General features: G+C 43.3%; 1 protein-coding gene and 2 long non-coding RNA genes across 6 annotated transcripts; 1 reads left to right on the plus strand and 2 right to left on the minus strand.

Annotated features, from left to right (window-relative positions):
* The first annotated feature begins 3,773 nt into the window (after positions 1-3,773).
* Positions 3,774-6,251, plus strand: LOC148224204 (uncharacterized). The gene is made up of 2 exons (XR_015802179.1): positions 3,774-4,216; positions 4,725-6,251. It is a non-coding gene; the product is annotated as an uncharacterized LOC148224204 (long non-coding RNA).
* On the minus strand, positions 4,066-5,519 carry LOC148224205 (uncharacterized). Of its 4 annotated transcripts, none has more exons than XR_015802177.1 (3): positions 5,284-5,417; positions 4,712-4,854; positions 4,066-4,219 (listed from the first exon to the last, which is right to left on the minus strand). XR_015802177.1 is itself a non-coding variant. In XM_088161129.1 (3 exons), the coding sequence occupies exons 1-3, from the start codon at positions 5,517-5,519 to the stop codon at positions 4,203-4,205; spliced, it is 348 nt and encodes a 115-aa protein (XP_088017255.1). In that variant the 3' UTR covers positions 4,066-4,202. The 4 variants fall into 4 exon arrangements, 1 of the variants encoding a protein (XP_088017255.1); XR_015802176.1 differs by having other exon boundaries at positions 4,712-4,991; positions 5,284-5,410; XR_015802178.1 differs by lacking the exon at positions 5,284-5,417 and adding an exon at positions 5,040-5,179.
* A 9,448-nt stretch (positions 6,252-15,699) lies between the features above and the next one.
* LOC148224206 (uncharacterized) lies at positions 15,700-20,768 on the minus strand. Its single transcript, XR_015802180.1, has 2 exons — positions 16,903-20,768; positions 15,700-16,685 (listed from the first exon to the last, which is right to left on the minus strand). It is a non-coding gene; the product is annotated as an uncharacterized LOC148224206 (long non-coding RNA).
* Between the last annotated feature and the right edge of the window lie 16 nt (positions 20,769-20,784).

Raw genomic sequence — 20,784 nt, forward strand, 5'->3', positions numbered from 1 at the left:
CTGGGTATAATGGGATTGATGAGATGGCAGTCTGTGTGGGATAGGGAGACAAGAGGATCACTGACAGTGTTGCACCAAGACAAGAATAAGGAAAATGTCATCCTATTTGTTTTTCTTACAAGAAATTTTTAATATCACTATAGGTTCCGAGGCTCTCTGTTTTATGGTGTGCTTCTCATAGGAAAGAGTGGAGTTTCCCTGCATGATCCATCCATACCCACATTTCTATAACATCTGTCTGAAGAAAATCCATGCAAGAACACAAAATAGATTGTGGCAATAGAGAGATTTTGATTAGAGGATCTAATCCTTTTGTTCTCATTCAAAACCAAAGCTTTGCTTGTATAAGGACTCCTATTTAAAAGGAATTTTCCATACTCAGGTTAAATATTCCTGTCAAACTACATAGGGGATATCACAGGAAATTTGTGGTATTTCCACTTCTTGCATCAGCATCTGCTATTCTCTTAGTCTAGCAAAGCAATTTAATTCATGATAGGCTTTTAATCCATAAATCTGAACTCTTACTTAAGCCCACAATTAACAATTTCCACTTTTTTCAAGTGCAAAAAAGATGCAGATGAGAGAACTTAGTGTCTGTTGACAGCCAGATGTACTGTGTGTTTAGTCTCCTTTGCCCATGGACCAAAATTTATATTGAGCATGCACGGATACTGTGTCACGTTCCAAAAGAACTGTTAAAACAAAAAGTGGTGATGGTAGGGCACCATCAAACACCAGTAGTTGTTGGAGGAAAAGGGAAAATCTGCATCTGCTGTTTCAGTTCTGCTAAATGTGCAGTTGGTGCATGTTAAGTGATGGTTTTGCTCAAGTTCATTCATTTTTCTAAGGGATTTTATCAAATGATTCCTCTGTTTCTTTTGTTTTACTCCAGTGACTGAGTGGCTCTTGGCCTCAGCTGTTGGTGTTACATTCAGGTAGAATTTTCTGAAGGGCAAAATATGCATTTTATCTTCTAGCACAAACCTGAGAGTAACACTGCTACATTTCTAAGGGGCTGGCCCCAAAACCTGCTGCTAAATTTTCAAGAGAAAAAGAAAGAAAAGGAAATGTTTCTGTGGTTTGAGTTATTTCCTGCCACGAGGCAACATCTTTGTGTGCCACAAACACATAGTTAATCAGAGTTAGCAGAAAATTGTCCTGTGAGGTCCTGACCCTGCCCATGTGTTCAGAATAGAGATGCACAGGTGGTGCCATCCCAGGGTCAGTGCAGTTTGAGGCTGGTAGGGCAAAAAGGCTTTGGGGAGTTGGTAAAGTGAGAACAGCTGCTGACAGGAGCCTGGAAATATTATTTGTTAGGTGAATGTTGGTGCTGCTGCAGAGTGGGGTGTGTTAGGGGTTACACCTTACTGCAGAACAGATGCCATCTTCATCTGCCTAAAAGTCTGCTCTGACCATGGAGAGATGGAGGAGTAACTCAGGAGTAGTGCTGGGGAAAAGGAGATCCTCTTTTCCTGTGACTGGAAGAGAGCATCTTGGGAACAGGAAAAAGCCATAAGCTATAGAGATGCCAAAGGTCATGCTGGTAGCCCTAAAGGAAACCTCCAGCTCCAGGAGGGACTGGCACCATCTCTGCTTTCCCATCTCATGCTTTCTCCAACTCCAAACTGCACAGCTTAGACAAAGCCCTGGGGAGAAACAGCATCCCCAGAGCATGAGGCTTCCTTCCTCTCACACTGGGGCTTGACAACAGGGGGCCTTATTTCCTCAAGAAAAGCCTTTGGGCTCTTTTTTATGCCGAGGGATTTGTTCCAGTTCCCGACTGCTGTGCTGCTGGTGAGTGGTCTGGGTGCTGTTGTAAAGAGGTTTTCATTATTCAACTTGAGATCAGTGAGATTACAAAGGAAAAGAGGCTCATTACACAAGGAGTGGACTCCTGTGGATGCACCTGCAGAGAAATTCCCTTCTGAAAAGTCCAGGAGCCTGAGGTAGAATTTTCTGCTGGGAGGTGAGTGCTTCTCTCCTGTGTCCCTCCACTTCTTTCAGAAGCTGGTAGGCTCCCTCAGTTCAGAGGATGTCCACAAACTGTGTGGACACGTTGTTTAAGGTCCATCTTGCTCCTGGTTCCCCTTTCTAAGGTGGGTGTTCTTGCCTTCCTGTGCTCACCACCGCTCTCCTCAGAAGCAGTGATCCCTTAATTATCACTCCACGATTTGCAATTTCCACGTCAGCCAACCTTTATTACAGCACATGACCCACTACAGCTGACCTCCCATCACCATCTCTGCACCCAGGAGTTTCATTTGGAGACAAAGCCAAGGTGCTGCTGCAGCTGGGGGAGGCTGGGGCGTGGTGATTCCTGCCTGGCTGCTGCCTGGATAAGTCACAGGCTGCCACTGGCAAGCCCCACGCAGCGTTCTGAGCTTTATCAAGGCTTCTCAGGCTGCTGAGCTGGCAGCAGGCAGGAGTGTTCCAGCAGCTGGGCTGCTCCTGTCACTGAGTGTCTGTCTCCAGCGAATGTAGGCCAAGAAAAGCAGATGGGTTCTTCCATGCCTCTCCCACAGCTTTTCAGGGACAGACAGGCATTGTCTGGACAGTTTACTGGGAACAGCACTGCCTGCTCTTTCCTACTCTGAGCAGTGTCAGGATGTCCAGAGACTGAGAGCCTCACCAGGAAAAGGCTGCAGCAGAGGTGGAGCCTGATCTTCCCCAGTGGCTGCTGGTGCCTGCTGATTGCTGGATTTCCATGTGTGTGCCTGGCCAGGTTTCTTGTATCAAGAACCAACAGTTCACAGTGAAATTTCGAAAAGAAACTAACAAAAACCCCAAGCCCTTTTCTAGTCCCTCCCTTATGGAAGGAGCTATGAGACAGGGTGGGATTCTTGAGATGTCCTGTGCAGGACCAGAAGCTGGACTCAATGATCCTGATGGATACCTTCCAAGTCAGTTTACTCCATGGCTCTGTGATACTTCAGACTGCCCAAGCACCAGCAGGTCTCCAAGGATTCGGGCAGCACAAATTGGAGGCAGGATGTTCCAAGTGTTTCTCGAGGTTTCTGTCATGTCCCTCATCTGGTATCTGCCAGAGAGGCTTAAATGCAGCATCCATCATGTCCAGCCTTTCTGCTGTACCTTCACTTTTTGCCATGCTGTGGTTTCTGCACCAAACCCAAGAGAACTCAGTCCCCTGAGAGGGGGGACAGTGATACAGGACTTGGGTGTTTTTTACCAATCACCAGCTTCTGATTTAAGCAATTCTGGAAAGCTGCTGGGTAGGTAGCATGACGTACCAAGAAACAAAAAAATCTTAACCTCGACTGTTTTATGTATTTTATAACAAATTTCCTGCAGTGGCATCTGCTGGCAAGGTTAACAACTGCAGCGTTTGCAGTGATGTGACGCAGGGTGGGACTGCTGGGTGTCAGTACAGGCACTAAGGAATGTTCCACTGACCTCTTTAAAATGCCATCTCAAGGACATTTAAAGCTCTGAGCGAGCAGGCCTGACCTCACAACTGACCTTGTTTAGAGATGAAGGTTAGATGAGGCCTGGATTTGTTCCAGCTGGAATTTCCCTGCAATCCATTTTATGAATTCTATTCCTTGCTTTAAATATCATGGACTGAACCCACTGATTCTTACTTACTTTGAGGACTTGCTTTCCTTAAATCAATGTCAGTCCTAGAACATCTCAGCCCAGCTGAAGTCACTCCTCTTTGATGTTTGTCACAACTGAAAAATGGCAGATGTGTTTCCCTAGTCAGGCTGGTTAATTTCAATGTTCTTCGCTGGGACACTGTCCAAGGAAGGAATATGTTCCATTGTTGGAGCAATGCAAGCAAGAGGAGGGACTGAAGGGTCCTGAGCACGTCTCCAGCTGTGTAAGTGTTTCCCTGGCACTCATCCAGATGTGTGCAGCCTCCCTGAGGTCACCTAAAGTCGCTGACGCGGATGTGCGGAAGAGAGAACGGATGTCATGCAAATCACTCGAATTAGGATTGCTCTGAAAACCCAACAAAAACTGTGCAAATCTGGGGAATTGTCCTTCACCACTAGGGACAGACCTTGATTTAAATGCTGAAAGAAGTCACTTCAGAGACAAATATTCAGTGGTTTGAACTAAACAAGAAAAACTCTTTCTTTATTCACCCCCAAGGCACCCCACCAGAAAAGGTACGGAGTCATCTGAATCTCACACGTCGTGTGAAAGAACACAGCCTCTGCTTTTAAAGCTGAAGGAACTCACTGTTCTCCAGGTGCTGTAAAAAAAATACATTTGATGCATTCTGTTCAGTTAACACACCTCTTTGTATGCAAAATCACTGGTAAATGAGAAACAATTGTAATAGAAGCTTAAAAATCCTTGTAGCTCATTTTACTGTATAGTTCAAAGCAGCAGTCTGGTACTGCTGTCTTTGAAGACCCAAATTATATGTTTGGTTTCAAGCTGCATGTTTTATCTAAAATGGCATTAAATGTATTTTAAATAATAAGTAATGATTATAGTAGTAAATAAGTAATTACAAAAAAAGGGGGAAAAAAAGTAATCATCTGAAATATATGTTTTTCCCCTGGGAAAATTTTAACTTGGCATAGTAGACCTGCACAGATGCTCTTTGAGTTCAGTGTTTCAGATCTCTATAGAAGATACCTACCAATGTTGTATAATTAAAGGGTGAAACACTACATTGGCTAGATGGGCTTACTGCCGTACTGCAGTATAACAGTATAACTATAACAACACAATTTACCTTTTTTCTGCAGCGTTTCAAGAGCCATTTGTACATGTAACTTCTTACCCTCTTCAGCAGGAAACGAGACAAACGACACAGCAAAGTACTGGACCTTCATGAAGCACCACAAACCAAATTGTTTTCGGCGTGATGGTTCAGAACTGCAACAGCAGAAACCCAGCACAACTCAGACTATTTTAATAGAGAGCAAATTTTGCCTGAGGTTTTCATGAAGACAACCCAACAGGACCGATGCTCTGGTGCAGTGTATCACACTTTGGGAACACCGCAACAGGATCTGCTCGGGAACAGAAGAACAAAAGGCGTAAAGCAGCTTAACGCTGACCTAAATAACCCAACATATTCCTCTTTAAAAACTCTTGCCGTGCCATCTGGGGGGGTTGATTCCCGACAGATTACTGAAACTTCCTTTTGTTTGGCAAGCCCCCGGCGGCAGAGCGAGAGCAGCGGGCTGCGGCAGCGCACAGGAAACCATCGGGGGCGCAGCGACGGGCGCCGCCATCGGCCACAGCACAAAAAAAACCCAACAATAAAAAACCCGAGCAAACCCCCGGCCGCCTGCCCCACACCTCTCCGGTGCCACCAGCCCGTCCTGGGGGCCAGCAGGGGCGGGATGGAGCTGGAAGGGCGGCGGCAGAGGCCGGGCCCGCAGCGCTCGGCGTTTCCCCATTCCCTGCCCAGCGGGGCCGAGCCGCGCCTCGGGCCCGGCCCCTCCTGCCGAGCCCGGCCTGAGCTTTCCCTGAGCCTCAGCCGCAGCTGCCCCCGCTCCGTCTCGGCTTTCAGCACTAAAGCCCTCCTTGCTCATCCCAGTGCTGGGGAAGTGTTGGAGCCCTGAGGCCTGGGAGTTGTAAACTTTCAGTGTTTTCTGACACTGAGCCTCAGAAGAGCACTGCTTTTGACTTGAGGCCTTGGAGAAGGCTTCCAAATTTGAGTGATAGAGTTAGAATCACTGGTGTGTAGACAGAACAGAAGTGTGTAATTTCACATGGTGAAGGGTTTTGAATTTGGGGTTTTAAAATAGAGTAACAGGTATCGTACAAGATGGAGATTCTTGGGCATTGTCTTTCATTTCTTCATGATTTCAGGTAGTAGTTTTTGGATTTGATAGTCAGTACCATAGTGCGGGTCACAGGTGTTTGGTTATTGGGTCAGAAGCATAAATAATACAGATGTTAGCTATTAATTGGATAGTTAGGCTTTAAAAGACCTTGTAACTAGCTAGATTCAACTCCATTTTCTCTCTTTTGGCTTGTTAGCTAGAAATGCTGCAGAACTCCCCGTACTAAAGATAAGATTTAATAAACAACCAAGTCCAAACAAGAAATCCATCTCTAGAGTATTCAATCCTGATTCTGAGTGAAGGCAGAAGAAAAAAATAACCACTTTAAAGGCTCTGAATTCCTACAGCCTGGCAGCCCAGGGGGAGAAATGAATGGGGAATCCTGGAGGTGCTAGTACCTCAGGTTAGCTGTGCTTTGGGTCCTGTTTCTGGGAAGGTCCTGCCCTGGTTGTTGGAATTACAGGATTTTAAATACGTGACAGTGAAGTGTGTGCTGTTTATTTTGGAAAAGAGGAGGAAAGCAAGCAGTAAATGACCATACTACAGGTGTAGGTGCACCCAGAAAATCACAGGAACTAGCCTTGGTTCCTTTTTTCTAAGGTAGGTTCTTTTAGAACTGATGCTGCTCTGCTGCATGTTTGTCTAGAAGTATCCCACTGTAAATGGGATACAATAAAACCTGGCAGGCTTTGGGGCTTAGCATAAAACGCTGCATCTCACCCCAAAATCAAAATATGCACAAGTTGCTACCAAGTGCAGCTGATGAGGCCACGGGTGTAATGTTAAAGGGATATTACTGCTTTTTCATGTGTAGCTTCCAGGATGTTAAAACCTTTAATTTTCTGAACACTGTCAATACTTTAAAAATCTCTTATAAAATATATATTTAAATAATAAAAATTTAAATAATCATTCTGTCCTCTGAATCTAAGGTTTAATCAGAATGATTCCTGCATTTCTGCCTAGCAACACAAAAACCTTCTAGAGAAAAAGTTACTCCTTAATATTTTCAGAATTTTATATAAACCTACATTTAAAACTATTTCTAGTGCAGCTGAGGTCCGAAGTGGTCTAGCTTAATTCCATACGTGAAGCAGTGGGGTGTGTATGTGTCTGCTGGTAGCCTGAATTGGAGCTAGCCTTGAATGTATAGATTATAGCTGAGGTTGAACTTGAATTAAAAGACATGCCAGTTTGATTCCCTCCTATCTGAATTGATCTTTCTGCTCCTCTAAGCACATTTCAATAACCCTCTTGTTATCTTCCCCCGAGTTCCCCTACGCTATTATTGTTCTTATCTATACATCCCCTTGATTATGGCACTGCCCTCTAAGCCCATCATCGCTGCTTCATAATGCCTGCAATTAGTGCTCCGTGGGCTGCCAGGCCCGCTAATGATGGATGCAGCGTTGGCTGCGGCTGCTGCGAGAGGCCGGGGCTCTCCCTGCGTGCTCACCCTGCAGAACGCCATGGGAAGAGCGATGTAGGTCACAGCGGTGTCGGGATCGTTCTGCGGGGACAGTGGTGGTGACAGGGGGGTTTGCACCGTGCTCACTGATTCCCTTGGAGTCTCCCGGGTTTCCAAAAGGAGCAGGTTCTGCTGTGGTTATGCCGTACCTTTTGATTTGTATGGCACCTGCAGCTTCTGCTGAGATCTGCTCCCTCGAGGCTGGTGTTTACATGGACTCTCTCCATATAAAAATTCATCTGCTTGTTCAAAGCATGCTGTTCTGAGCTGGATGCTGTTTCCTACCGAAAGAGTGTACCCAGTTAATTCCTCCAATTTGCCAGCCAAAGCAGCCTTCCCTGCTTTTGGTGCTATGTGGAAGCTGAGGGTGGATCCAGTAAGCACAAGACCAATCCTTTCTGTGCTGCTCAGCATCTTCACATGTGCATTAGCCTATGAAAAAACATTTTACAGCCTATGTAAAATGCTGAAATCACAGATAAAAACTGGTGCCGTTTATCACCACAGACCAAAATTACTCTTGTAAAATGGTAGAGAAATATTTCAGCATTTCAAGTCATTAAAACCATGTTGCAGAAGTACAATATAGTAAATAACACACCAGTGCTGTGGCACAGCAAATGCAGGCTTTCCTCTTGGAGGCCTCTAAGCAGCATCAAGTACAGGTGGGGAAGGAACACACCGTGGAAGAAGCATCAGGGCAAGATTTTATACTGTAAGTTATTTCCCACAAAAAAGGTGTGAAGGAAGAAGGAGCAGGGATGAGAAATGTCTTAGCCTTGATATTTTTTTTTTGCACAGCATATTAAAGACCAACACCTCATAAATCAGACTCGGTTTTACTTGGCTAAGCGGGGCATAAGCCCAAGAACAACATTGAAAGTAGGCCAGGACAAGGTCACAGCTGTGTGCTGGGGACAACAGCACAAGCTCCCAAACACACAAACACACACACACACATTCCTTCGCAGTCTCCTGCCTTTGGAATTGAGCCCAGGGGTGCATCAGGAGACCACTGTAGGGAGTGTACCCCGGGCCATGCCTTGGTGGCAGCCAGGTGAAACTTTGTTAGGAAGCGCTGCCATCCTCAGCCGATGAGCCCTTGGTGATCTGCTAGTGTCTGAGGAAAATGAAGAGACTCAAGCCTTTTTAAAAGTCCTACCTCTACGAAGCAGTGGCTTCCACTTCCACTGAAAACAGGGAAAAAAGCTGAATCCCGTGAGATAGCTTGTGTCTAGCAAGTACTTTCTCCCCTTCCCAGGAGAAGGCAGGGCTGGAGCCTTACAGCAGTTTTCCTCACAGATAATTAGCAGATAATTGCGATGTGTTTAACACACACCTAGCGTGAGAGCTCAAAGCCTGCACTGATTGCTTGGCTTTCCCCTGGTCTAATTGCAGTCTGTCAAGCCAGAAACAAGGCGGGGTCTGGTAAATGTTCTTTTGTGTTCTGGGAGCGTTATCCTCTCTGGTTCTGTGTGTGAGGTTGCTGTGGACGTGGGCTTTGCTGAGAAAAGTGTAATTTACCTTGAACTCTCTGAGTACTGTGTGGTCCTCCATCAGAGAGGGCTGCTAATGATGCAAACCCTGCCCACAGCACTGATCTTTACAGGCTGGCTTCGTGCACACACATGTGAACTGCTGATTCAGATGGATTTTTAATGAGGGCAGTAAATCCAAGAATGAAGGGAACTCACTTGCACAGTCTTGGCCAACCTGCTGCTTCGTGAGACCTGGGGGCTATTGCAGAGTATTGGTGTTGGACACAACAGCACTCAGAGAACACCTCTGATCCCCAGGTGGGCATTTGAAAAGAACAACCTGTGTGGCCATTTTTATACTGAGAGCTATCCTTCACTTCATAATATATTAATGGCACCGGCACAGGGCAACATTTCTCAGTTCATACCAGTGCTATATCATCAGCTGGTTAGATGTACACAACAAATAAATCCTATTTTCCAGGTAGAATATGGAAAAATAGGTTTATCTCTGTCTGCCTCAAGTTGCACTTGAGGTGGCTTTCAGATGGCTTCCTCAAAGAAGAGATAAAAGAAATACATATATTGAGAGGGCAGTAGATGCAGGCTCAGAAATCCCGTCATGAAGTCACTCAAATCTGGCTCTGCAGTCACTGAATTGTGTGGTTTTATCCAGTGATAAATATCCCCTGCAAGCTTTAGTGATGAAAGCTCTTTTTTTTTTTTTTTTTTTTTGATCCAAACAATTCCTGGGGTTGCCCAGATATCAGGACAAGTAAATTGTGGTGTAAGAGCTGCTCTTCTCTCTTCATGAAAGCTTTTCCAAGGGGCCTCAGAAAGCACAGGAGAGTAAGAGCTGGCTGCAGGGGACAGCTGAGAGGTGCAACTTTGGGTGAAGGAGAGGGAAGAAACCAGGATAACTTGTGCGTGCCTTTCCCTTCCACGCTGTGAGCATTGTGTGGGCTGTTCATCTCTAAAACATCCCTAAAACATCCCTAAAGCTGCCAGCCTGCAGCAGCCAGTGTCACCAAGTCACCAAGGCAGGCCCACAGTGTAGGCACATAAAGCAGACAGGTGAGGGGGCTGTTGGAATCTGCTCAGTGACAATCACACACGAACTACAGCAGCTGAAATATGCATTCCAAAGGAACATGGAACTATAGTAATACCAGTGAGGCATGGGAGAGCCCCAGCCTCAATGTCCTGTTGGATATGAATAAAGCTCCCATGTTTCTTACCAGCATAGTACTCCAGCTTCCACCAATTTAGGTGGAGGTCTTATTCTCATTACTAAAACCACAATACTATTGATCTGTTAATTTGTTCATTTTACCCCTGCTATTTTAAAATAATTTTGTTCTGTATCCTGTATACCAGAGAGAAAATACAGCCTAGATTAGACTGCATAGACTAGACTGCAGGAGTACCACAGCTATGAATAGAGTAGTTGTGTTTTGTGCAAAAGATGTCTAATTCATTACAGAGTTTCTCCACTCTACTTGTCCAATTTTCCCCCCATCTCTATGGTCCTGCAGAAAACCACTCTCTGAGAGCACAAGGTGAAGCCCAGAGCAGCTCACCATGATCTTGGTGTCTGTGGTTTCTTTGAGAAAGTCTCTAAAAACTGTTTCTACTGTGAGGTAACAGCTTGCATTAAAAAAAAAGACAAAAAACAAAAAAACAAACAACAAAAAACTTTAACCTGGGGATGGTCCCAAATCAATACTTCAGGTTGGAAACTGGTCTGTATGGTTGTGGTGTCACTGCAGTAATGCTGCTCTGGGAAGGCCACAGTGCTGCTTCTTCCCTCTCTGTGCCCCTGCTGTGCTGTGCAGCCCAGCACTCACACCCTGAGCATGAAATTTAGGGAGCAGGAATGGCTGAGGGTTTGTTTTGCTCCTCACATGAAGCTACACATATCCAACATCAGAGCTCAGCTCTGCTCCTGTGCCACTAGCATAGATGTTCAGCCAGTTCGGCTGCTTTATAATGGGATAATGACAGGTGGGAAGAAATATGCAAACAAGTAATGAAAGAAGCCAAATAGATTAAAGATTGAAGTGCTTTTCTTTCTTTCTTTCTTTCTTTCTTTCTTTCTTTCTTTCTTTCTTTCTTTCTTTCTTTCTTTCTTTCTTTCTTTCTTTCTTTCTTTCTTTCTTTCTTTCTTTCTTTCTTTCTTTCTTTCTTTCTTTCTTTCTTTCTTTCTTTCTTTCTTTCTTTCTCTCTCTCTTTCTTTCTCTCTTTCTTTCTTTCTCTCTTTCTTTCTTTTCCTTCTTTCTTTCTTTCCTGGAATCCTTCCTGGAATCCTTCCTTCCTCCCTCCCTTCATTTTTTCTTTTCTCCTTAATTTTCTTTCTTATTTTTACCCCCTTTCTTTTCGTGATTTGTTTCACATTTGCACTATGCCATGCTCTCAAACGGGGTAATTTGCAGGAGCTTAGGAGACATTGCTGTGAAGGGAGCATGGCTGAAGACTGTATGTCAGAACTGCCCTCCCTGGAGCAGCTGCTCAGGATGCCAGGGATACAATACTTTTCCTGTCTGAGAAACAAAACCGTAAGTCTCAAACACATGGCTTCTGGAAAAACATACAGGCAGACTTCTTACACATTGAATGAGCTGAACTATAAACTAGATTTCAAGAGAGTTGAGCAGATTTCAAGCAAAAAGTCCTTTCAGAAATTTCAGAGAAGGCTCATAGCTGTCTTTACGATATCAATTTTGTATTATAAAATTTAAAAAGCGTTTATATTGCACACATACATATATATATAACACATGGAGGTTTTATATTATAAATCATGTCATTCTGCATAACTGTATATTAAGAATTCTGTGGCAGCAATATATTGTGGATTATTTGCAATACGTAGCCTATATAATGAGATAAATTTGCAGTTACAGATTTCTTATGTATTTATAAACAGTTTCTTGCATGCTTACAAGCCTGTAAGCTCTGATTTGTTTTAACTATTCAGTTATAGACAACTTCTCTCCAGTGTATGACTCCATTCCTCCCAGGCCTCTTGGGAGCTGTGACACTTTGTCTGTTTGCCTCCACATGAAAAGCTATGGCAAAGCCAAAGCACTCTACCATGCTAATAAAAATAAGGCAGAAGAAAGAGGATGAGTAGGCATAAGTCACTAAAAACTAGCAGGGCTGTCATTTTGCAAAGGGAAGTCGGTGGAAATCTTTAGTGCTTATGGACACCTGGGGAGCATGGAGGGAAACAAAGCAGAAACTGGGCTCCCTTTGGTCTTAAAAGTGATGATTTCAACTCCTTATCCACGCCCCTGCAGGGAAAGGAAAGTTTAGACAAGTACAATTAACAAGCAAATCAATTGAATAAATACAAAGCGGCCAAACAAGTCATATTTCACATTTTTTTCATATTTCTGAGAGGCTGTGTACAGGAACAGACTGTGTTGTGGAGAGAGATTTGGTGCTTTGAAAAGAGGAAATTCCCCTCTCCCAGCAAAGGAAACGTGCTGCGCCTCAGAAGGCTCAAGGAGCATTTGGCTGCTGTGTGCAGGAAGAGAAAAGCATTTCATTTTGAACTTGAAAGCAAAACTGAGTTTCAAGTGAATAGCAGAGCAGCAGCATCACTGGCAAAGGTTGCAGTTTGGGTGACCTGCTGTCTTGGTTTGAAAGACAGATGTCTGCTAAGGAAGGCATGAGCTTCCCTTGAAATGGCAGATGTAAACTTCCTTTTGAATTATTATAATTTTGAAATTAAAGGGCTCTCAGGCAAAGATATGGGAATAGGAATAACAGTTCTTTATTAGTATGTGTAAATATAAAACAAACAAACAAACTACAACTTAATAGGAAAATTAAAATAAAATATAGTAGTACAAAAAAACACTGACAGAGTCAGAATACAACCTGACACCCCATCAGTCATTCAGGGTGTTGGTAGCAGTCCCATTAAATGGTGGCTGCATCCTCCTGGATGACAGATGTGGTTCTGTTGTAGCAGTGATTTTGTAGAAGGGTGCAGTTTTCCTCTGAAGGTCCAGTGATGATGTGGAAGGGTCTGGTGTTCCTCTGGAATCCAGTGCAAAAAGGCTGACTGCAGTGTTCTGAATTTCAGATTATATCCAGGGAGGAAATGCTTGGCTCCTTCCCCAGGGTGGAGCATCTCCCAATGGGATGATGTAATTTTATCAGTCATGCAGTGGGACTTAATAGCCCATTAACAGAAGATATTGCCCTGGAGGATGAATGGGTTGTGGAAAATATAAAGATCACTGTCCCACCTTGTTTAACAGATGGTGACAGAATACATACTTTTGGTTACATCCTGCATTGCAAGCCAAGACACCTGCACAGTTCCTTCACTGAAATGTAAATATGTAGGAAAGAAAGGATATACAGAAAGGCCTTTCCCTGAGGTTTTCCTTTGAAGGAATAGGAGAAGCCTCCCCAGGTTTTGTGCATTTATGAAATAGACCTTTTTGAAGCGAGGGCTGCAGGGGAAAGGGGGAACTGCGAGAGATGCTGGATCAATAGCTGTTTACAAACTGGCTTTAGTGGTCTGAATATTATGGTGTTTCTGAAAATCATATTTTCAAGCCAAGTGATGCTGATTTATGCACAGAAAAAAGCCCCAAACAACTCTCCTCAAACTTGAAAATGCTGTAAAACCCTAGCTTTGAAGCAAGGCTTGAGGATGCAGTGATGATCTCCTGATTTCTGTTTAGCCTTGCCCGCTGCAGCCTGCAAAAGCAGCCCTGGCTTTTTCAGCCATCGGGAGCTGCTCGGCAATTCTGGCTGGATTTTATCTTTTTCTCCCTCCTTCAGGTGAAAGCGTCTCAGTGCTGAAGTGGCAGGTGAAGATGGGGTGGCTGCTGCACCTCCACAGAGCCTGAACTCAGCCAGTCCAGGAAATGACTTCACAGCCAGCACAGCCTCACCGAGGGCTGGTGCAATGCCAGCAGAGGTTGTAACTGGGGAACACGTGTTCTGAGAAATGTCATTATATATAGCAGAGAGGAAGGGAACAGAGAAGTAACCAAGCAAGCCGGGTATCTTTTCAATTGCGGTGTGGTTTTCAGCCCTGCTTGCCCAACCACCTTTGCACCACGAGGCCCTCCTGCCATCTGCCTTCACCAGGGTAAGACAAGCAACACCAGTGCTTTACAGGAATAACCCCTGAGCTACACAACAGTGGATTTTTCTTCATGAAACAAATGAGAACAAGGGTAAACAACTCCAGTGCAGCACGATGTTATGCACAGTTAAGATCTACAGGTGCTCCAGCAGGTGGACCTGGGCACCACCATGGGCCTGGCTGTTGTAGCAGGAGGGATCCATCCCAACCAGGTCAGCCAGAGCCATTTTGAAGGGAAAGTACTATTTAAAAGTAAAGGGAGTGAGTCATGTTGCCTTTTGGCATAAATGCAAAGTACTTAGGAGCAGGAAGTGTCTTTGTTTTTGTGGAGGGGAGTGTTCTCAGGTCAGGTTATCACTGAAGTGCACTTCTGGCTAGCAAAAATAAGGGCTTGCTCCAGCAGCATGACCATCCTACCTGGCAGGGGCAAACAATTTCATGCAGTTCAGTACAAAGTATACAACATTTTGCTTTTTGTTTTTAACACGCTATTTAACAACACTGAATCTTAAACCAGCATCCTGCCACCCACTGCTCATTAAAGTGCCAGATGTAGTGTGTGCACAGCAGTCTCATTTCGGCCTCAAAAACCTCATCAAAGCTCTCTGGGACGGGTGGACTGGTCAGATATTTTTCTGGTTGGGAAAAATATCCAGTGAGCCATCTGAATTGCCCTACTGGGACTCTTAGTCAGTGTAACGATGTCTGCAGCACCACCAGCTTTCTTGGAGAACAAAGTGCAGTTTCCTTTTGTGTGCTGAACAAACAAACATTGTGTGGGAATTGGCCCTAACAGAAATCCTTTTTTTTTTTTAATATCCAAGTAATTTTTTTTTCAGAAACTGACCCTTGGGAACGCCTGTGACTGGTTTGTGAAACTCAAAACTACAGAGGTATCCATGGTGGGAACATGGATTGCTTGGGAAACAAGTATTGCAATAACATCAGGGATGGTCCTGCAGGTAAAATTAAGAATAGAAGTGTCTGAAAACTGGCAGTCTGCCTACTGCCAGAATTCATTATGAATTTGGTGTTTAGTATAGTTTAGGTTAGGAATCATCCCAACTATCCTTTCTCCTTTAATTAAATGATAAATAAGTCTGCCATTAGGCTCTGCTTGCCACACCTCATGTTTTGGGCTGAGCTCGTCCTGCCTGGTAAATGGGAGCACTGGAGAGAAACAGGGGAGACAGACAAAGAGAAGACTCTGAAGTCTCTATCTTTGCTGCTTATCTGTCTCCAGGTACTGGCTCACTGAAAGTTTTCACATTCACAGTGTCTTTCAGCAATTCTGTTCCAGCTGTTGGATGCTCAGTGCTTAACCAAGAATCTGGACACAAATTTGTTGTGCTATAAATGGTCCACATATAAAGCCACAGCCAGAGTATACAGACTGTAAAATGTAGGGGAGGTAGGTAAGAGAGATTTGTGGACATGAGGGAGGTGTAGGCTTGTACATGCAAATTCTGCCCTGAAGCATCTTGATTCATTTACTGAAATTGCTCCTAACAAAACCAAATCTATGTGGATATTTTTTGAAACAAGGATTTCAAATGTTAAGCAATGAACAATGCCTAGGATCACACATATTGAAGCCTTTCTCTAACACTTATTACTAATACTTCTAGAAATGCTGAACAAGATGCATGTGTGCTAGTTTGATTTCTAGAAGTCTCTTCTAAATAGTAAACACCACATCTTGAATCAGTTTAAACCCTCCATCTTTAGAAACCGCAGTAGATAGACTAAGTACATGAATATATATCTTAACATGTTATTAGAAATATAGACGTTTAAGTTCAAAGGGTTAATTAATATTTAAATTACTGTGTTTTAAAAAATTATAAACAGGACTAGTTGAGCAGGTTTAATCAGAGAAGAAGTCAATTTTATTAAGAGTAGATATGCAGTGATACAGCTCCTAAAGCCAAAATATGTGAGCTCATCTTTTGCTAGATGCATCGAACTGATAACTTCATTTATCACTTCTGGTTTAGGCCTGCATGTTTGGAGTAATTAGATTTATTTTTTTTTCTAGAATAAGATGAGAGGTGGGAGGATAGCATTAGCACCAAATACAAGAGAGAGAACATGAACGCCATGTGAAATAAAATCATATCTTTGGTGTCTGTACACTGGTAAGAATCATCACCTATTCTACATATCCCAGTGTTAAAAATATTTGTTACAAATATGTGTCCAAATTTACCCTAGTTATTTTCCTTAAATATTTCCCCATACTGCAGTGAAATTTTAACACAATTTAGAAAACTGGAGGTGGGTGCAATATTGTGCCTTGATGCAGGGCCTCGTTTACCTCACTGCTGATCCCTGTCTGGCTGTGTCCCATGGCTCCGATGCCTGTTCACTCCAGACCAGTGGCCTCTTCAGCCTGCTTTACAAATAAATAAATTTGAAATATTAGTTTCATTTTGCTGCAGGGAGTTGTGCACACTGCCAGCCATGGACATAAAAATCATGCATCGGTTGCAAAAATAAGGTTGGAAAGTTAATGTTTTTTTCATTCTTTATCTATATACATATATATTAATATTTATTATATACACATACACATATATACATGTATACTTGTTTGTGTTGGCACTTCAAAGCCTTTGGGCTCTGTCTGTTTAGCATTTGCCACGTGTTTCATTTGTTTCTTTTTCCTCAGGTACCAGAGTGCCTTCATGTTTAGGGATGTAACAGCGTTCATGTGCCAGAAGTGGGAACTGAGGCCAAGTTTGTCCCCCCATGGAGGGCAGGTTGTCACACAGGAACCAGGAAAAGGTAGGTTCTCCGCCTCCCATCCTGTGGAGATCCCTGCAGAAGTCACTCTGCTCTGTAGCCTCTTTCTGAAGATGAAGAATACAGGTTTAAAAGACAGAAGACTTCTGGGAAACTGCTTTTGAGTCAGTGAGTACCCAGGGGATGAACGTGATTTTTCTTTGTATTCAGAATAACCCACTTAAAGTTTTCTCTGTTTCTCTAGAATGAAAGCCACTTTCTGTTTAAACATTTACAACTCTTTGAAGGATATAATTTTGCTGTATAGAAATGGGTCTGTCTTACCAATACTTGGAAATCCTGTAGTCTGTTTTCCATAAGCTTTCAGAAACTCGACTGTCCCGAGGGCTTTCTGCTGGAGTAATTTAACAGCCGTGCTGCAGAAATGGCAAGGTAAGCAGCCCAGCAGAAGATACAGTAGCCAAAACTCTTATCTCAAGACCCATTTCTTGGACAATTGCATCAACTTCCCTCAGTCAATAATGAGTCTTACTTATAAATTCACGTACAATACAGAAAGGAAACTCGTTGCACTGTTGTGCAGATCAAAGTTTCAATGTGCTTTTTTTCTCCTTCTCCTGTTTAGAGAACTGGAGTCAGTTTACATGTATCTGTGTCCCTCTTCTTATTGCTGAGCCCAGCATGGTTGATAGCCTTGAGTATTTTTTAAAGCTGTTTCTACAGATAAACATTTTGCAAAACCTCCCAGAATGCAAGTGTTCAACTTAATTTGCCCAGGGCAGCAGTGTTTGTTAGCAGGCTGCTCCTTTATAGGCGGGTTGAAGTTCCAATTCACTACATAATAAATTAATATATAATGAGAAACTTTTTCCATGGACAAGGGTGGAATCCCTGCCTTATTGAGGTCTGTGCAAAAAAAAACTTTATTGATTTAGTTAGGTAACATTCAGAGGTTAATTCAAATCTCCCGCTCCTTTAATAAGAAGCATTCTACCACTGAAAAAATACGAAGGAAATTACATATACTAATGGAATAATCCCCCAAATGCCTGAGCACACTCACATCTTTAAGAAGTGGATCATCAGCTTTTCAACGTTTGAGAAGCAGAGAAGAGATGGGTTTTGTCCACACACAGAATTCACTCTGCCTTCCCTTCCAGTTATGTTTTGTGATGTGACACAGTGCATATGTTCTTCATCACCAGCTTGGCTGCAGCAGGTAAGTGCTTGGCTTCATGTCAGGAACACAGCTGCCAGCCAGGAATTTTCCTCTACTCTTGCAAAAAGTAGATATATTTTCACTGGACAGGCTGGGATGCTTTGATCAAATGTGATACTAGAGAGAAGGAGAAAGAGAAACATATACATATATATATATGTATGCATATGTATATATGTATATTTGTGTGTATATACACAAATGTGTATATAAAACATAAACACATAAAACATTCACACACACATGAATATACATGGGTTGTTTCAAAGACTGTAAAACCCACCACATTACTAGGAGTCTTATGGGTGTTTTCTTCCACTGAAGAAAGGCCTAATCAGGAGAGGAAACAGAAGCTTATTACCCCACCCACCCCCGTAGCGTCTGCTAAAGCCATTTATCAGAATGTTTCTCAACCTTCTTGTGTTGGCAGCTTTAGGTTTTTGCAACTTTTTAGGGGTTACGGGTGATTATGGTGGTGCTGGGGTGCTGGCTGGACTAGGATATATTGAAGATCTCTTCCAATCCATCTTCTTGATGATTCTGGGATTCTCATTAAAATGAAAGCCTAGAGAATTATTTTCTTAGTTTTACATTGTGGGATTGAAATGCTTTATTAGATCTTGGCAAATTTCAGACTTAACTTGCAGCAGATCATTTTGCTGGTGGTGATGCTGGTTGGATTTCACATTTGTCCCATTTTATAGTTGTCCTGTGACAGTCCTATAAATATTTCTGAAATAATCTCTCAAATGTGCACCAATTATCACTGGCAGAATTGCAATAAACAGTTCTTAGTGGGCCAAGAGGTTTCTAATCCAAGTTCAGTAAACAATCCCAAACTCAAACAATTTCTCTGAAGGCAACTTTTTTCTCTCAACGAGACTTCAAAGAAAACCCTTCATATTTAAACATATTAATTGTAGGCCTCTGCTGCCAACAAAATGAAGCAGGCTCATTCCAAGCACTACCTGCTGTAATTTAGATTGAACTGCTGAAAACAGTTCTTAACATTATAGTTGTAAACTTTGCAATAGTAAATAAAGCAGAAATCTTAGCTGGAACCAAAATATTCATTATCTGAAGTCAGAAATCAAGCTTCAGTTGCACTTTTTTGTGTACTAAATTGTGTCTCAGATAAAGCTGATTGCCTTAACACAACTAAAAATCAAATTTATTCTGACTGCATTTGTTAAAATCTATGCTTACATGTGGCTCTGGTTTGACTGAGTAACTCTTAACCTCCTTTAGACATCCTCTATTGCATCACGTAGTGAAAAATACGACTGCTTGACAAACTAAACTGCACCTCTGTGGTACAAAAATAGGGGAGATACAAAATGCAATTTAAAAAAATTGCTTGCAAAAATTAAAAATATCAAGGATAAGATAAGTAGAATTAATAGTAAAATATATATATATTTGTAATTCATCCAGGAAGTCCCATTTCCTGCAATCACTTAGAGGAAAAAAGATTGCCATACTCTTAATTCAAAAATTATAGCTAGAAACTTAAGCCCCAATACAAATAAACAAACCACTAATTAACAACAGCAAAAAAACCCCAACCCCCTAAATATAACAATTATGTCTCAGACAAGTTAAGCTCATGACTAACCATAGGGCCTGTTTATGTCAGTTCATTTTGGCTGTGAATTTTGGGTCTTTTTTTTTTTTTTTTTTTTTTTTAAATTTTATTTTATGGTGATGTTGCTATTGTTTTAGGGTTCTTTTTTATCTGAGATTTTTGCTGTGTCTGCATGGTACTGGCAGTTTTCTATTCGTGCTCTTGTCTTTAGGGAACTTCCCTTCATTTAGGAAGCTTTATCAGGACAGAGCATCACTTGTTAGCCAAATTTAGAAAATTTGGGAGGTCCATAAAGATTGTGTGGACACAAACACGTCTTTATTTCACTCTTAAAGCACTTCACCACTTTTAAGATCCCAACCCTGGAAATAACTAATATGAACACTAAACCTCAATGTTAAGAACAATTTGTTCACTTTTCCACCACACATTTTGTTTCTGCCTGCTGAAGTATTGCTTAGACTTCCTGATTACAAAATCTGGCCAGGAACTCGAATGGCCTTTCAGGAAAAGTTGCCCCAAAAGCACGGGGGTAACTACACCACACGTTGCTGTTTTTTAGACCCTCTTTTATTTGCCTTTCGGAGAGAGTGGGTGTGGTTTTACTGCACTTCTATTACCGTGTTTTTACCACATTTTGGCTTTGTCGAGATCTTGAGGCGAAGGGCTGAAGAGAGCGCAGCCTGTTCTGTCAGTGTAGGAGCACTTGTCGTCTCACCGCTTCAGAAGCCTCCTCTGCTTTTTTGCTTTTTTTGGCCGTTTTTATTTTTATTTTGGAGGCAGTCGGGTGTTTTCAGTGCGTTTTCACCGCGTTTTTACCACATTTTGGCTTTGTTTAGTGCTGGAGGCAGCACAGCCTGTTGTTCGGTCAGCGTACGAGCACTCGCTGCCCCGCCACCTCCGCTTTTTCGCACTTTTTCATCTTTCGTTTTGAGCGAGAGGGGATATTGTTTTCTGCATTTTTACCACATTTTGTCATCGTTTGAGTGCTGGAGGCGCAGGGCTGGAAGAAAGAAGGGTTGTTCGGACGCTGTAGGAGGACTCGCGGTCCCGCCGCCCGCGGCGCCGCGAGTGCTCCGTAAACAAAACCCTCGGTACAAAACCCTCGGTTTTGTTTACACGGGCGGCGGGGCCTGGGTGGCGCGGTGGTCCGAGCCTGCCCCCATGGCCACGACAGCCACCTTCCCGCCCCGCTCTCCATTCCCCTCCCCTCTCGCCACCACCCCCGGTCAGGGGCGATGGGGGGGGCCGAGCTCGCCCCTTCCCCCCCCTGCGCTCCCCTCACAGAGGGGCGGGGCCGGGCGCGCGCCCCGGGGCGGGGAAGGCGGGCCGCGCCATCGCCCGTGCAGCCAATGGCGCGCGGCCAGCCCGCGATTCAAACGGCGCGTCCCGGCCAATGGGC

Source organism: Sturnus vulgaris, chromosome 3 (genome assembly GCF_052056855.1).
Source record: "Sturnus vulgaris isolate bStuVul1 chromosome 3, bStuVul1.hap1, whole genome shotgun sequence".
Classification (NCBI taxonomy): domain Eukaryota; kingdom Metazoa; phylum Chordata; class Aves; order Passeriformes; family Sturnidae; genus Sturnus; species Sturnus vulgaris.

What these genes read in the sequence shown, in the direction of transcription:
- LOC148224205 (XM_088161129.1), bottom strand. Translation starts at nt 5,519, where the DNA reads ATGAGCAAGGAGGGCTTTAGTGCTGAAAGCCGAGACGGAGCGGGGGCA. An exon ending in GGGCTGGTGGCACCGGAGAG is followed by an intron (nt 4,855 to 5,283) that starts GTGTGGGGCAGG and finishes CTGCTGTTGCAG; the next exon opens with TTCTGAACCATCACGCCGAA.